The sequence below is a fragment of the Suricata suricatta genome, chromosome 8, assembly GCF_006229205.1.
Source record: "Suricata suricatta isolate VVHF042 chromosome 8, meerkat_22Aug2017_6uvM2_HiC, whole genome shotgun sequence".
NCBI classification, from domain to species: domain Eukaryota; kingdom Metazoa; phylum Chordata; class Mammalia; order Carnivora; family Herpestidae; genus Suricata; species Suricata suricatta.
The window spans coordinates 39869180-39886217 of record NC_043707.1 but is presented as its reverse complement, the minus strand read 5'-3'; the positions used below and the strand labels follow the sequence as shown (position 1 = coordinate 39886217).

General features: G+C 42.0%; 1 protein-coding gene across 6 annotated transcripts in view; it reads right to left on the bottom strand.

Moving 5' to 3' along the window:
• The window catches only part of POGZ (pogo transposable element derived with ZNF domain), a 52442-nt gene that overhangs the window by 5991 nt on the left and 29413 nt on the right, over positions 1-17038 (bottom strand). For 3 of the 6 annotated variants that reach the window (XM_029946751.1, XM_029946754.1, XM_029946752.1), the window contains 9 exons: positions 15095-15270; positions 14071-14179; positions 12546-12836; positions 12247-12465; positions 10229-10335; positions 9246-9583; positions 8721-8875; positions 2603-2703; positions 1707-1853 (listed from right to left, as the gene is read on the bottom strand). In XM_029946751.1, the coding sequence (XP_029802611.1) occupies positions 1707-1853; positions 2603-2703; positions 8721-8875; positions 9246-9583; positions 10229-10335; positions 12247-12465; positions 12546-12836; positions 14071-14179; positions 15095-15270 (1643 nt within the window). Of the gene's footprint in view, positions 1-1706; positions 1854-2602; positions 2704-8720; positions 8876-9245; positions 9584-10228; positions 10336-12246; positions 12466-12545; positions 12837-14070; positions 14180-15094; positions 15271-17038 lie in introns of those variants that run through there. The other 3 variants (XM_029946753.1, XM_029946755.1, XM_029946756.1) reach the window with 2 other exon arrangements.

Sequence of the window (17038 nt, the reverse complement as noted above, 5' to 3'; positions counted from 1 at the left end):
GTTCCTTCTCTCCGTACTTTCCCTGTGGCCCTCTAGTGCTTCTTTTCTTCAACATTCTCAACCAAGGCCACACCTATTCCACCTTAAATACCAAAAACAACAGCAATGACAACAAACTCTCCTTTGCTACCTACCTCTTCTCCTGCCTCTGCCACCCTCAGTCCCCTTCTCAAACTTTTAAAAATAGGTTGTCTCCACCTCCTGACCTCTCCTTCATTCACTGTGCTCAAGTCTGAATTCCACTTTCCTAACCAACCGCATGGCTCCTGACAATGCTGCTAAGTTAAAGGTCAGCCTCGAAAGTTTCTATGTTGCTGGACATCTTCCTGCAACATTTTGGTCACACCCTTTCCCCAGAACACTTTCCTTCCCTCAGCTTCCTCAACACCAAGTCTCTTCTGTATCCTCCTAGGACTATGGCCTCGGCTTTGTAGACAGAGTCTTGAGGGGTTCTAAGGGAGCACAGCAACCTCTACGGGTAAAATCACTCGACTTAGAGGGGCTCCTGTACTCAGTTGGTAAGCATCCAACTCCTGATTTCGGCTCAGGTCATCTGATGGTTTGTGAGACTGAGCCCCAAGTCGGGCTCTGTGCTGAGCCTGCTTAAGATGCTCTCTTCCTCTCTGTCCCTCTCCCACTTGTACGCACACGTGCGCACTCTCAAAAAAAAAAAATCACTTGATTTATATAATACTGATTCCTAAATATATTTCCCACATCCAAGGCTTGTCTCCCAGGCTTCAGACCTATATATCTAACTACGTGTTTAATAAACAACTTCAGGCACTGTCCACAGATACTGCAAACTCCTAATACCCAAACATGTAAACCCCCTTCCACTGCCAACCTCACTTTCTGCAGTGTTTCTATCTCAGTACACAGTCTCACCATTCATCCATTTTCCCCAAGACAGAATTTTAGGAACTACTCCTAACTTGTTCCTACCACTTTCACTTAGTCCATCTTTAAATCATAATATCACTTCCCTTCTCCATCTCTCTCAACTCTATCCTCTTCTTCACTTCACAGCCAACAGCCCCTACTGGCTCTCACCTAAACTGAAAGAGCCTCTGGAGTGGCCCGCTAACTCTGGTCTTAATCTCCTTCAATTCATTCTCCTGACGCAGCCAGTATAATCATAACTATAAGTACATTTGAATGTACCACTCAAGGACTTAAAGAAATCACTTTAATGCCTCCCCAATGACTTATGAAGGTGAAACTCCTCTTCATGGCTTTTAGGATTCTCCACCACCTGTTTCCTAACTTCCAACCTACCCTTAGACCCTATGCTTCAACCACATTGAACTTCCTTTAATTCTCCGAACCCTCGTCCTCTCACTCTGCTTGGGGGATACGGTTCTTCATCCCACTTCATGTGGCTCACCTTCCTCACCTGCAGGGCTCGAATGCTCTTCTTCCTGGAGCCTCAGCAGGCTCCCAGAACAGGTATGTGCTATTCTACAGCCTATGCTTCCCCTAACACAGCGCTCCCCATGCTCTACTGTTCCGTTTAACTGTCTTGTTTACCACAGAATTTGGCACCCAGCCCAGTGCACGGCATATAATCAAAATCTGAAAAATTTCTGCAAACATACATGTAGTATCTTCTCTACCAAAATTCTCTGCCTAGCTCATAGCTCAGCCTGGCCTCAGCATCCACAGTTAACAAAATGAGAATTCGGGAACTGCTGGGTGCCTGGTACCTGGTGCCTCATGTAATGCTGCTGGAACGCATTGCCATTTTTGAAGACCTTCAGGCAATACGGGCAGAGCAGATGCCGAGTGTCCTCATGGATCATCCGAAAATGGACATCTACCTCAGAGTAGAGTGAGGAGCGATACTGACACACCTATGTCACATAAGAGGGAAAATAAGCTAAGAGTGAAGTGAACAACTGAGGCCTTAAAAAAGAAGTAGCAATAAAAATGTCAAAATAAAAGAAAAACTAAGTTTTCCTAAATGTACAGAAATCAAATTATTATTCTGAGTCTGTAATGCAAGGCTGTTTGTGACAGATTCAGCTGTGAATTAAGGTAAAAGTGGAGAAGGACAAGAAAGCCTGAGAACGATTCATACTGTGACAAGGAGTGAAGTTTTCTTTGTCCATCTCCAAAGGGGAGTTCAAAAGACACACTCCCATAGTGTGTGTGTGTGTGTGTGTGTGTGTGCGCGCGCGCGCACACGCATGTATGAGAAAGAGATAGAGCGTGCGCACCCTCAGGAAACACGCTCCTGAAGAGTGTGTATGTGTGTATGAGCGCAGGAGACATGTTTCCGCAGAGTGTGTGTGTGAGTGTGTGTGTGTGTGTGTGTGTGTGTGTGTGTGTGTGGAGTGAGACAGACAGACAGAGAGAGAGCGAGAGAGCGAGAGAGCTCTGACCAGGCTCCCTGGCTGGAGACCTGCACATGTTCATTAATGACTCTCTCTGGCAGGGAGAGTCCTGAGCAGGCCTCTATGTTACTTGACCTCTTCCAGGTCTCCCCAGTGTCCCTAAAACTGAGAGTGTGCAGGGGGTCCTCAGCAGCGTTCGTCAGCGGGTTATCTGCATTGCGCCTGAGAGCGAGGTGGCTACGGCTCCCTCGAGAAAGAGGCAATACCTGGCAGACATAAGGCATCTCCCCAGGCTTATGAGTATCCTTCATATGCTGGAGAAATAGTGGCTCACTCTCAAACGCCCACTCACAGATCTTGCACTTGGCTGTAAGAAGAAAAATAATCAATAAATCCACCTGAAAATAAGACCAAAGTCCTGCTGACTAATAACCTTTGTTTTGTCTGACTTCTCTATCTTCATTTTCAATAATCATAAAATTAGTAAGTCTCCTTTCTTTAAAATGGTTGTCTTAACATCTGTGTTGCCAATGACAAAACTTTATGTCTCTAGCTCCGACTTCTTACCAGAGACCTGTTTTAAGTCTGAAACTGTCTACAAGGCATTTTTAATTGGATATTCTACCACCAACTCTAACTTAATTCAGCTTCCTCCTCCTGATTCCTGTCGGCTCCCTTCTCCCTTCCCTTCCTTCTCCAGCACTTAGCACTAGCTCTGAATGTAAACACCTGTGTTCTGCCACCACTGTTTCACAATGCATCTAGGAATGGTCACTTTGCTCTTCTCACAGACAAAAACTTGGTAGAGGCACACATGATCTCCCACTACTGATTGGCTGGCTTTCCCAAGATCTCGTATCTCTCTCTCTCCAATAAACACCGTGTCTACACTTTACATACCACTGCCAAGTGAATTCTTTTAGAATTTTATACCGCTTCATTTCTCTGCTCAATAGACAAGGCCCATCTCTACATTTACTGAACATCTACTAAAGGAGTACAAGTATTTGTCCTCAAAAAACTGACAATCATGAACAGAAGTCCTTGCCTTGTTACGAGTTGTCAATATCATTAAACTTTACAATTGGTCATTTGGCGGGCACCCTCCTACACTGTTGGTGGCAATGTAAACTGGTGCAGCCGCTCTGGAAAACAGTGTGGAGGTTCCTCAAAAAACTATCCATAGAACTCCCTTATGACCCAGCAATAGCACTGTTAGGGATTTACCCAAGGGATACAGAATTGCTGATGCATAGGGGCACATGTACCCCAATGTTCATAGCAGCACTGTCAACAATAGCCAAAACATGGGAAAAGCCTAAATGTCCATCACCTGATGAATGGATCAAGGAGATGTGGTATATATACACAATGGAGTACTACATGGCAATGAGAAGAATGAAATATGGCCATTTGTAGGAAAGTGAATGGACCTCGAGGGTGTCATGCTAAGCAAAATAAGTCAGGCAGAGAAGGACAGAAACCATATGTTTGCACTCATAGGTCTAACAGGAAAACAGGAGAAACCTAATGGAGGACCAGGGCGAGGGGAAGAGGGAAAGAGAGTTGAGGAGAGAGAGGGATGCAAAACTTGAGAGACTATTGAATGCTGAAAACGAACTGAGGGTTGAAGGGAAAGGGGGGGGGTAAAGAGGTGGTGGTGATGGAAGAGGGCACTTCTGGGGAAGAGCACTGGGTGTTGTATGGAAACCAATTCGACAATAAACAATTAAAAAAATAAATAAAATTGGTCATTTGGTCAAGCTTCTAAGGCTTCAGTACTGAATTTTTATCAAAACTTTTATCAAAAATATGAAAAAAATTCAGAATTGCTATGTATTTTGAATTAAACAGAAAAAATTATTTGTGTTTTTGTTTCTGTCATTAGAATTATTTTCAAGTTTTTACAAATATGGAAATAGTAAATCTGAACTTTAATCGTCTACTGGACAATGTCCAGCACCTGCTTGCCCAAAATAGTGAAATTGAAATCATTCTTTAAGGTAAACAAACAAGGGGGCAGCTGGGTGGCTCAGTCAGTTGAGCATCTGACTCAATTCTGGCTCAGGTTATGATCCCAGGGTTGTGGGATGGAGCCCCACATTGGGCTCTGGGCTGAATGTGCAACCTGTTTTAATTTAAAACTTTATTTAAAAAAAAAATACACAAAACCAGGTGTTCTTAGTCTGGGGTCCATGGACAAGACCTCAAAGAACCTCAGTATCCCCTGAAAGTTTTACAGTAGAGCACAACGATCACTTTTCTGAGACGAGTGTCTGTGTTTATCTCAAAGGGGTATACACCAACCCATGCAGAGGCACTGCCTGGAGACTCCTTAGGTGCTACAAGGGCACAGACTGGAGGGAAGCTGTGAGCTGCATTAGATGAATGTTGAAAGAACAAGGTCTGCTGACAGAGGGGCCAAGAACAGGACCGAAGGTGCAGAGGTATGGAAGTGCATGACGAGATTTTCTCCTGTGTTTTCCCCTTGACCTCTTAATTCTAATCGCTTGCCCATTAGTTATTTTTTCTTTTCTAGAACACCTTTAACTACTGGTATCTTCCAATCTCTGTCATAAGCTTTCTTACTCTGTGTTCTCCCCAGCCAATCTCACTCAACCTGAAAGGTTCTTCCCACAACCTACATATCCTCTCTCTTGGTACAGCTGTCACACAACATCAGTAACAATAGTTATTAAGCAGTTTCTAACATATGAACACCATGCTAAGATTTAATCCCATACCACGAAAGCCAGTAAGATAGAAAGCTAAGCCACCAGTGAAGTTAAGAGGTCTCTAGGAACCATCCACATCTGTTCCACATCGGTGGTGGAAAAAGATTCAACAGAGAATTAACTGATTTTGCGAAGTGGCAATCCTAACACAGTCCCTTCCAGCGCCACTGTGCGCCCGTCCTTAACACCTAGCACCGTCTCTTACTTTGAGAAGACTGGAGAAGATTCTGCTCCCTGTGCTCCAAATTCTGAAATAAAGTACAGACGCCGTGTACCTGTCTAAGGCTCAGCCAACCTCATCATCCCATATATCAAGCAGTTAGCTCCCTCTTGGTTGAGACTTTTTCCACACAGGACTCTCCCCTGACATTTGACCATGGTTAAGTAGCCTGAAGCATCCTTCCCTCAACTCCACCTCTTCCTCAGTCCACTGCCCTTAAACAAGTGTAAAAAAAAAAAACGATTATACTGTTACGGTAAGGAAGAATGATCCTTTGATGTTTCGGGGACAATTCAGGAAATTTGAAAACGGACTAAATATTAGATGATATTAAGGATATATGGGGTGCCTGGCTCAGTCGGTTGAGCATCTGACTTTGGCTCAGGTCATGATCTTGTGGTTCATGAGTTCGAGCCCCACAATGGGCTTTGTGCTGACAGCATGAAGCTTGCTTGGATTTCTCTGTCTCCCCTCTTTCTCTCTGCCTTTCCCCCAACATGTGCTCTTAAAAATAAACACACACACACACAAAAAAAGGATTATGATCGCTTCTGTTAGGTCTCAACAAAGGGCACTGTGGCTGTATATAGAAACAGATCTTTATTTTTTAGAGATACATACTAAAGTTGAGAGTGAAATGTCATTATGTCTATAATTTAATTTAAAAACACTTCAGAAGGCGCACCTGGGTGGCACAGTCGGTTAGGCGTCCAACTCTTGGTTTTGGCTCAGTAATGATCTCATAGCCTGTGAATTCAAGCCCCACACTGGGTTCTGCTGACAGTGCAGAGCCTGCTTGGGTTTCTCTCGCCCTCGCCCTCCCTCTCCCTTTCTTTTTGCCCCTCTTGTTCTCTCACTAACTAAACAAACCTTTAAAAAAATAAATAAAAACACTTCAGAAAACAAAATGAAACATTTTTTTTAAATTAAAAAGAAAGCAAAGGGTCCCAAAATATGAACATTGAAAAATAAGCCCCTTTTATGCAGATCTACCACTGGTGCGGAACAGAGGGGTTAAAAAAGAATCCAAGAATAAAATGGATACATACTAAAATATACAGAAGATATTTACCTCTTTGGGTCAACAATTTCTCAGGTTTTTGATCAGTGTAAACTGTAAGTCATAAATTACTCAAAAATTAAAAGTCAGACATAACAAACTGGTTAAGTAGAGAGAAAAATAGTGATGAGTTTCTGATTGTCTGGGGTTTCCCCCACAAGGAAAAACTTATCTTCCTATATATAGTCCACACTTAATAGAATTAACAGAAACTCACCCACCAGATTCTGTGTAAGGAGGTGTATGCATTGGGTGTTACAGATGAGTTATCAGACTTTCCAAGACTCTGGGGTCCTAACCTAGACCAAGTTGGCTACTCTGCCACTAACTGCACAGTAATTGATTCCAATATACATTATATTCCCAAATTATTAGTCCAGAATTCCATCTCATTCATTTTTAAATCTTGACCGCATGCTGAAATGACTGTATTTTGAGTACACGGAGTTAAAATTCCAGAGGTGCCTGATTGGCTCAGTAGGTAAAACATGAGCCATCTCATGTGAGTTCAAGCCTCACATTGTAGGAAGAGCTTACTACAAAACGAAACAAAACAAAACAAAATAGAACAAAACAAAGCAGAAGCGCCTGGGGGGTTCAGTCAGTTGAGCATCCAACTCTTGATTTAGGCTCAGGTCATGATCTCATAGTTCGTGAGATGGAGCCCCATGTTGGGCACTGCGGTGACAGCAGAGAGCCTGCTTGGAATGCTCACTCTCCCTCTCTTTCTGACCCTCCCTCACTTGTGCTCTCTGTCTCAAAATAAATAAAAACATTACAAACAAACAAAAACCCTATAAAACCAAACCCAACAATAAACAGTTAAAATAAAAAAAGGACACTTTCTTAAATGTTTTATTTATCTTTGAGAGAGATGTGAGTAGGAAGAGGCAGAGAGAGGGGGACAGAGAATCCGAGGCAGGCTCTGTGCTGAGAGCAGAGAGCCCAATGTTGGACTGAACTCATGAACCATGAGATCATGACCTGAACTTAAGTTACATACTCAACCTACTGAGCCACCAAGGTGCCCCCAAAAAGAAGACAGGTTTTTTAAAAAATTAAAAATAATTTCACTTTTTAAAAATGGTTACTAAAAAAAGTTAAAATGGCATATGTGTATGTGGCACGTGTTTCTTCTGACCGGCACTAGCCTAAGCCACAAAGGGCAATCCATTACCCTTGCCAATATGACCAAGGCCAAGGAGATGTAGAGGGAAAGCAATTCTGCTTAATAAGAAACAGATTCTGGAAAGACACAGGAAGGTCAGGCCTTTTCTTGTCTGTGCTTTTTTGTGCCTGAAGGTAAGGCCAGGACAATCACAACCACTCCACTATGAGCCAGAGGCAAGAGAACTGTTGACGAGTAGAACACTAAAGTTCAGGGCTTGAAGCTTACTCTACCTCGGGTCCTCCCAATTAAATGATATAATGGAGAGACTTAACATTTAATCCATTTTAAAGGCAAGGTTTTTAATCTACAGCAAAAGCATCAGATAACATGGCATATTTCTATGTATGCATTTGCTCAGTTTCCCATCACCTAAAAGCTTTGCTTACTACTTTTCATCCATCTAAATCCTTCTTGTATGTAAAGGACCCTGAAAGTGCTTTTTATTTTTTAAGACCCTAAAAGTTTAATAACCATTACTTTCTGGGAAATCTAGCCTCTAAGATCTTTTCTCTTCTCTCCACTATTTCACCCATCACTGGTATTATACAATGCACGTGTTTACAATAAACATACAGACTTGTTCTCATTTTCCTATCCTTACATAATTTTTGTCTCTGCAACAGAACCAGAAATCCCCTGAAGGACACAGGAGATATTCTAGGGAGACGATTCAAATTTTCCCAAAGGCACCTTACTAGAGATGTTTGCTCTGAAGTAAATGCTTTAATTTTTTAAGCCTATATTCAGCCTGCAGTTCCTCATCTGCAAGATGTCAAGTAGAAGTAACACTTCACCTCTTATCTCAGATTTCATTGAAAGCACTATCTTAGTGGTAAAGCATTTTATAATGTTACCTTTTATCCTATGTAAAACCTAACAGGGCACTAACTCAAGTCGAGGTCCAAATATAGATGACTGCTCGCTCTATGACAAAGATCTAGGTAAGGGACACAACATATTACAGTGGTCCTGAACCAAAGCACCTAATACTTCAGGATCTAGCACTGAACTCAATTCAGGTTTGAAGAGAAGTCTAAGTTGTAAGAATAGACGATGAGTGAAATAAGGAATTGACTAGAAATGTGCCAAGTGCTTCCTCTACACAGATATTCATATATAAATGATGGGCTCCCCCCAGTGCCGTTCAGTGAATGAAGAGCAAAGTAAACCCCTAGAATTTAAGAGTTTCCAAACTTACTAGTCGATTCATAGGGACTATGAACATTTTCCAAGTGGCACTGGAGCTGGAAGGGCGTGGGAAAGTGGCGGTAACAGTGTTGGCAGATGGTATGACCATCCACCTCACCATTCTGCTGATCGAGCTCTACATGGTGTTTCATATGGTTCATGAATCTGTAGCACAACACAAGGGGAAAGTACAGAAAACAAAAAATGAGCCTTGGAATCCCAGAACACACATTACATGTGTCCCTCCCCGCTATACACATACATACAACTTCCCTAGTTTGGGACAGTCCTTTTCTGAGCCCAGAAAAGGGTTCCTAAAACTCAGAGTTCCACGGAAGGAGGTACTGGTTCCCTCTATTCCACCCAAAGTTACCTATTATCCCAATACCTCCTCTGCCTAGAGTGCCACCTACTGATTTCATGATAATCCTTGAAAAGACTGGATAAGAGGACCACTGCCCGAAGAGAAAGACTTGGACGAGGGAGAAAATGTTAGTCTTCTCTTGTCCAGGGTAACCTCTGAGGCTATACTTACCGAATGTTGTTTTTTAGCCTTTTGGTACAATGTGGGCATCGGAAAGATGTGGCGACCTTAGGGAAGCTTGTGAGCTGGGCCACTTTGCCACCGTCCCGTCCGTAGTAGAAGTCATCTACTAGCATGATGAGTTTGGTCTGGACAGCGTCACCCACATTCTCATTTGGCTCTGGTACTTTGGTAGGTGGGGACAGAGCAGGAATAGGTGTAGAAGAGGGTGTGGAAGCAACAGGAGCGGTTTTCTCAGGGGACGGGGGCTTTGCTGCTGATGGGACACTGGGTTCTGAATCCAGAGACTTTCCTTTCTTCTGGTATTCCACCATTTCTGGGCAACAGTACTACAAAGGAAGATCACTGCGGTTATCCTGAGGGCCGGGATACGCTAACTCCCCAACCTCATGAACGTCTCCTGTAAAAGGGTTTGATTCCAAGTTTTCTCATCAAAGTTTCACCCTTTGGTGGCTATAGGGTCTCCAGGGCTCCCACTTTTTCTAGTGGATATATACTTACAGCCACATGCACTCCAAATCCCGTACCTTATACTTCTCCTTCCTGCCTTAGATCCTTTAACCACCTACTAGCGTAACCTGCCTCTAAACTCCCTGTCAGGGAGAAATTCCAACCTTTGTGTCTGGACTAACACCAAAAAATGAGAAGGCTAGAAATGGGCAGTGGCTAATGACTGACTCCTGATTCATCCAATGACACATCAAATAGAAGACAAAGCAAGGCCAACTTGGTGTGAGTTCTGATTATCTAACCAACCTGTCCTCCTGTTCAGTTTCAAAACCAATCACGACCAGGGAATTAAGGTCGCATATGTTCCGATCTACTCAAGGTTCTTTGTAATGTACCCTTCCACATCCCAAAGGATGGAACTCTCCTAAAAATAGGCCAAAGGAGAGCATAAGCTCCCAGTCCTACAGGAGGTATACAGTGGCAGCCACTGAAGCTGGATCCCCACCACAGGAAATGTCACTTACACACATGTGACCTCTCAATGCTTCGGTAACACGGAACTGAGCATTACACCTTGGACATATTTTCCGTCCACCATCCTGGAGGTCGAACACTGGGATGGAAGAGGTCACTGGAAGAAGTGAAAAGCATGGATAAGATTAGCAGGATGATACTCGAAAAAGATGACTGGCCCTTTGAAGAAAGGTTAAACGCTCCCCGAAGAGCACATTAAGGTTTGTAAGCAAGCATGAGAGATCACCATGAGGACCATTCTTCTCATCATTCTTCTAACTCATGGCCAGGGGTCAGCAAATCACAGCTCACAGATAAAATCCAGCCAGATGCCAACTTCTGTATGGCCCACGAGCTAGGAGTGGCTTTTACCTTTTTTTTTTTCCTCCCTCCTCTTAGTCCCCAGCAACCACCATTATACATTCTGTCTCTGTGAATTTGACTCCTGCAGGTACCTCATATAAGTGGAATCATACAGTTTTTGTCCACTTGTTACTGGCTTAGTTTAATACTTAGAATATCTTCGAAGTCCATAAATGTTGTAGCATGTGTCAGAATTTCCTTCCCTGAACAACATACCACTGTAGGCACAGATCATATTTTGTTTACCCATCAGTTGATGCTCCCTCGGACTTCTTTCACCTTTCAGCTATTGTGGGTAATGCTGCTATGAACATGCGTGCACACATATGAGTCCCTGCTTTCAATTCTTTGGGGTCATACCCCAGAAGTAGAATTGCTGGGTCAGATGGTAATTTTCTGTGAGAGACCATCACACCAATTTACATCTCCAGCAGCAATGCACAAGGAAGGGTTCCAATTTCTACACATCCTCACCAACATTAGTTATTTTGTTTTTTGGATAAGAGCCATCATGATGGGTTTCGTGAAGCAGGATCTCAACACGGTTTTGATTTGTACTTCTAATCATTAGTGATGGTGAGGATCTTTTTGTGTGCTTAATGGCCATTTGTATATCTTGTCTGGAGAAATGTCTGTTCAACTCCTTTGCCTAGATTTTAATTGAGGTGCTTGGTTTTTCTGTTGTTGTTGTTTAGTTCTGCTTTATATATTCTGGATGTTAACCTTTTATCAGACACATGGTTTGCTAATATTTTATTCCATTCAGTAGGCTGCTTTTTCACTGTTTACAGTGTTCTTTGGTGCCTTTTTAAAAGTTTAAAATTTGAGGCTGTCCCATTTATCTATTATGACGATAATTATTATATTTTTCTTGTGTTGCCTGTGGTTTTGGTGTCAGGTGCAAGAAATCATTGCTAAATCCAGTATCCCCCTATGTTTTCTTCTTTTATAGTGTCAGCTCTTATGTTTAGGTCTTTGGTTCACTGAGTTAAGCTTTTATATATGGTGTATGGGTCCAACTTCACTGGATGTGAATGTCCAGTTTTTCCAATGCCATTTGCTAAATGTTTTTACGTTTTTAAATGGCTGAAATGAAAGTGAAAGAAGATATTCTGACACATGAAAATTACATAAAATTCAGAGCTCACAAACAGTTTTAGTGGAGTTCAGTCATGCGGATTTATTTGCATACTGTCTGTGGTGCTTTTACACAATGATGTGTAGTTGTGGTAGAGACCATATTTAGTGCATAAAGCCTAAAATACTATCTGGTCCTTTAGAGAAAATGTTTGCTGACCCCTGCTCTAGACCACTGAAAACTGTTATGCTCATATCCTGTCTATGCCTGAAAACCTCCCTATCAATTCCTAACTTTTAAATCTTGTGCAGAAATCCACCTTCTCCATGAAGCTTTCCTTGGATGATGTCACCCATCTCTGATCAACCAGTCCATGTCACTCATCTCCACAGCACAAGGGACACAGAGTAATTTCCTTGTAGCTGATTTAGTTACATTTCTCACAGTGGCTATCCCCTTTCCTAAAGTTTCTTGTGAGAAGAGACTGTGGCAACTATACTCTATTTTACGTCTCTATTTCAAAGCATAGGGTTCTGATGTAACAAATACTTTACAAATATTTCTGAATGACTGGTCAGGTTACTGTACCTTTCAGTGAAGACTCAGGTCCGCTAGTTCTCTGGGAGCCATGGGCAGAGCTGTTGTTGGATGCCACCACTGGGCCCGGACTCTGGCCCAGGGAAGGGATGGTGTTAAGGGTATTCACCAGTTTGGCTACTTCATTGCTATTTTCACCTGTAACCCCAGGTCGCTTCACAGTGACAAAGCTGGCAATGCTCACTGCAGGTGGAGAAGGGAAGGAGGGAGCTATGTTGGCCAAGTGATAATCGTCTGTTCTCCACCCACCGCCCTGCCCAGCACTGCCATCTCCACTTCCCAAAGCTCACCCAACTTGGGATTGGGGGTCTGACTGGATTGGCCTGGAGGCTGAGAAGCCAGCTGCCCCAGTGAGGTTGGCTGTGTGGCGGTGGGAGTGGTGGAGGTGCTGGGTGTGGACTTGGTCTGCTGGGACTGGGACTGTGGGACGGTGCTTCGAATGGTCAGAGTGGCCGGGATGACGGTGGTGAAGGTGTTGGTGGTGGGCCGCACAGGCATCGTGGAGCCTGGCCTCACTGGGGTCATTTGAGAGAACACTTGTGGGACTCCAACGGTTGGCTTAACAAACTGGGTACCTGGAGCTTCAAAAGAGAAACAAAGTACCACATTTTGGTCAACGAGCTCACCTTTCATACATTCCACCTGTCTGTACTGGAAATACTGGAGTAGGAAAAAATTATTTCTCTCAACTGTTTGGTGGCCATCAGCGGTTACCAAGAGTAGCACACCAGACATTTTTAATGTCTAAGAAAACAGGTATCCAAGCAGATAAAAGGTTTTAGCCTAAGTAAATTAAAGAAAGAAGATTCCTATTAACTCCTCCCCGAACACCTCAGCATACTTCCTTTTCAATCCCAAGAGTACAATCAGGAGTAGCTTGACCTAAAACACCAGAGCAAGGACGAGTACAGAGTAGGATGCAGTATGGGCATATATAGGCCACAGGGCAGATGTGATCCTGAAAAAAGTGATCTTTCTTTCTCAGGATACTAAAGGAGTCTTCCATTCTTTTCTATAAATTCAAAAAGAAGACGGACTATGCCCTTCTATTAGGATGTCCCAGAGGTGAATGTCCCGGCTAAGATGTAGACAATTCCCCTGACAGATGTATGACAAATATCAGAACTAGGTAAGATAAGTTCATGTAACTGAAGGCCAAAAACACCCTGTGAGTTCTGAGAACCACCACCACAACAACAACAACAACGAAAACTTGGCGAGACAAGCTTACAGAGGGACCCTCACAACAACTAAGTTAAGATGTCTTTTGATCTGAATTGTAGTAAACTTACAGACACTTAATAAAGAACTGTGGGGAAATTACAAGATTTTAGAAAATTACTGTCAATTCAGTTTCTTAAAAAAAATACTAACTAGTCATTGGCAATATTTATTATCAAAGGGTAGGTCATTTGTTTTATACCCAAAATCTATGCTATAAAATTAAAGCAAAAGAGAGTTTATAATCCCACCATGTAAGTGAGTAAACGTATAAGAAATAGGAAATTTGAGAGTTTGCATTAATAATATTCCTTAAGGATAACCAACTTTATAGCTGACTAAAACACCAGAAGCAGAAAAATGACTATGTAATCCTTGTTTGAAGGGTGGTAAAAAGTTAAAAAGAAAAATAAAACCACCATCCTGGCCAAAGGTTAGAAATAGTTTTTAAAAATTGAGCTTAAATCAGGATAATCTTTATATTTTTAGATTTTCCTTAAAAACACATTTTAAATGACCAAGAATATTTTGAGACAATAAAAACAAATCTTCTGGATGCCAGTTTATCTCAAATGGGTAGACATTTTTCCTTACCTGGGACTAGTGTTATTGGTCTAACCGTTTGGCCTTGCTGTACGTTCAGCACAATCCCAACCTGATTCATTGCATTTTGTACAGGCCGGACATTTCTTACAGGAAATCCCTGCATTAAAAAGCAAAATGATCTTTAACGTGGAGAGCAGCTAACCCCAGCAGAGACTGCAATAATATCACATCCACAAAAGTTCCCACACTCTTACCCAGTGCTTCTTTTTCTAGAAGTAGAGCTTTTAAATGACTGAGATGGAGAGATTTAGGAATTTTGGCAAAAGTTTTGAGTGACAAAATATCAAAACTGAAGAATACGCTTCAGTACATAGGAGCAAAATGAAAATCTACTTCCTATCTTAAGAGAACATCAGTTTAAAATATATCTCATCCACAAACTGGCTCCTAAACAGATAAAAGACAGAGAAGGGGAAAAAATGACACTATAAGACTATTCACTGGAGTGATTCAACACTAAACAACTATTAAGAAATTGTTCCCAAAGTCCACTTCAAAGGCCATAAACTTCTGGCAAATTTGTAAGAGAAGAGTTTAGAACTCAGGAAGCCACAGGCAAACAGGAGCCCCTGCCTTTATGTTCCACATCCAGCATCAGGTTTTCAACTCACATCGTATATAAAATAATCTTGCTCTTCTCTTCCAAAGTTCTCCCCGCACTTCACCAATTTCACACACAGAGTTCCAAAAGTCAAATAACTCACCCCATTTTTAGAAAAACAACCCAAGCAAAGTGCAAGAAGCTTTGCGGGCCAAGTGTTAACACTTCCTATTCTAAGCTTTCCAACTAATCTTTGCCCAGATCTCGATCAAATCACTTAACAGTCCTCTGAAGGATAGGAAATTGGGTAATTAGTTGTATGTTTTACTGGAATTTCCATAAAAGTTAGTATCAGCAGCATAAAACAGCATACGGGAAAGCCAGGACAAAAGACAGGACTTAGAACTCCAAAGGTTCACACAGTCTTTCTCTCCTTCCCTATCCAGCCCCGGAATTCAGAGTCCTACTCACCTGTGTAGTGATGAATATTGGTTGTGAGGCCACAGGAGAACTAGTCACATGATTGGCATTCTGCATGACTTGGACAGGTCTCAATACTGGTTGAGTAACCATTGTGCCCAAACCTGGGGCTGGATTCTGGGTCAGGATGAGCGGCTGTCCACCTTGTTGGACCAAAGAATTGCCAGCTAAGGGTAAAAGGAAGAAAAAAAAATGTAAGAGAAAACAGAGCCACATTTTAGATGAAACACTGTGGTCTCAGATTAGAAGCAGTGTCTCAGGGATGAAAAGATCCAAAACTGTCCCACTCACCTCAGGTGTGACATCACCACCTTCACCAAAAATTTAAGCTTCACCCAAATCTACAACTAACAGAAAAACAGGCAGACAGGGGAGGCTCACTAATATCGCCCCCATGGATCTTAACTAGGGGTGCCTTAATTTAGTAAGACTTTCTACATGGCTATCATTTTGACTTTGATGATTTAATATATGATTTAATATAATCTCTCCATACCAAACTAGCAAAACACAGTAACATTTCTTTTTACATATTTTGACTAGGTAAAACTTATTTTGTCAGAATATAATTTGCTGTTAGCTAATCCACTTCAATATTTTTAAAAGAGAAGTAAGTATTCATCAACGAACTAACTCAGCAAGTACACAACCTCTAAAGAATGGCACCTCTTCCTAGTGATTTCAAATCTCAGAAATGCAACAGAATCTCTAAACAATCCCTGTCTTTTTACAGGTATGAGAGCAGAGAGATTGACAGGCTATCCTCGCCTTTTCAACATCAGAACTGATAAAGACGTGGTTAAAAACTAACCAACATCCAGTTAAAATGGTATGACTTCAACAGATGGTTTATTCATAAGTAAATATTAATAAACTGGCTGCTGAAACATTTTAGGTTCTTTTCATTTGTGAAAAAAGAAATTTTGTTAATGTTTTAAAGGGTTTTTTTAAACTACATTTGGCTAAAAAAAATCATCAATACTAAACTTTATTGATTTACAAAGAATACCCCAAAACCAGACTGAAAATTTCAGAGTCAGTGTACCTAACTCAATGATTCAAATAAGATACGGCCTCAATGTTTTGCCTCAAATAACCACAGGGGGACAGGTTCCTCTGAACTATATGTCCTACTTGACAGGTGAAGCCGGTGCTTTTAGCTACAAAGCCAGACCACTGGAGTGGGTCTACAGGTGGCTATTAATTGGCCAACAATGGCTTGTCCCACTTTTTTCCAGAAACTGAGTGCCTTTCAGTGGACTAGACCTCATAGTTATGAGGCCAGCTGATTAGTGATTATGAGAGGTTAACAGACAAACAGAAAATTCTATCAATGCTAATTATACTGGCAATTTGCTATTTTAATTTAAACATTTTATTATGGAGAAGTTCAAATATATAACAAGAAAATATCATAATGAACTCCTATGTACCCATCACTCAGCTTTAACATTTATTAACTATCAGCAATTTTATTTATATCTCCCACCCACTTTCTATGAATCTTAGTAACTCTAATGAAGTCTAATAAATTATTTTGCTACTTTTAAATTTTTGATATATAGAGAGACAGAGCATGAGTAGGGGAGGGGCAGAGAGAGAGAGGGAGACTCAGGATCCAAAGCAGGCTCCAGGCTCTGAGCTGTCGGCACAGCTGTTGAAACCACAAACCGTGAGATCATGACCTGCTGCCAAAGTCAGACACTTAACTGACTGAGCCACCAGGCGCCCTTCTAATACATTATTTTAAACGATTCTACATTCTTATTAAGTGTAGGAGGCGGATGCAAGACCCTGCCCGAGCACATGGCGAGGTACGGCCTGCCGGCCTCTAGTGCTCCCGCCCCCCGGCCAGATACCGCGATGAGTGAGCGACCAATGCGAGGCCACGGAATGGGTCAGCCCTGCCTCTGCCAGCCTATCATGAGCTGCCGC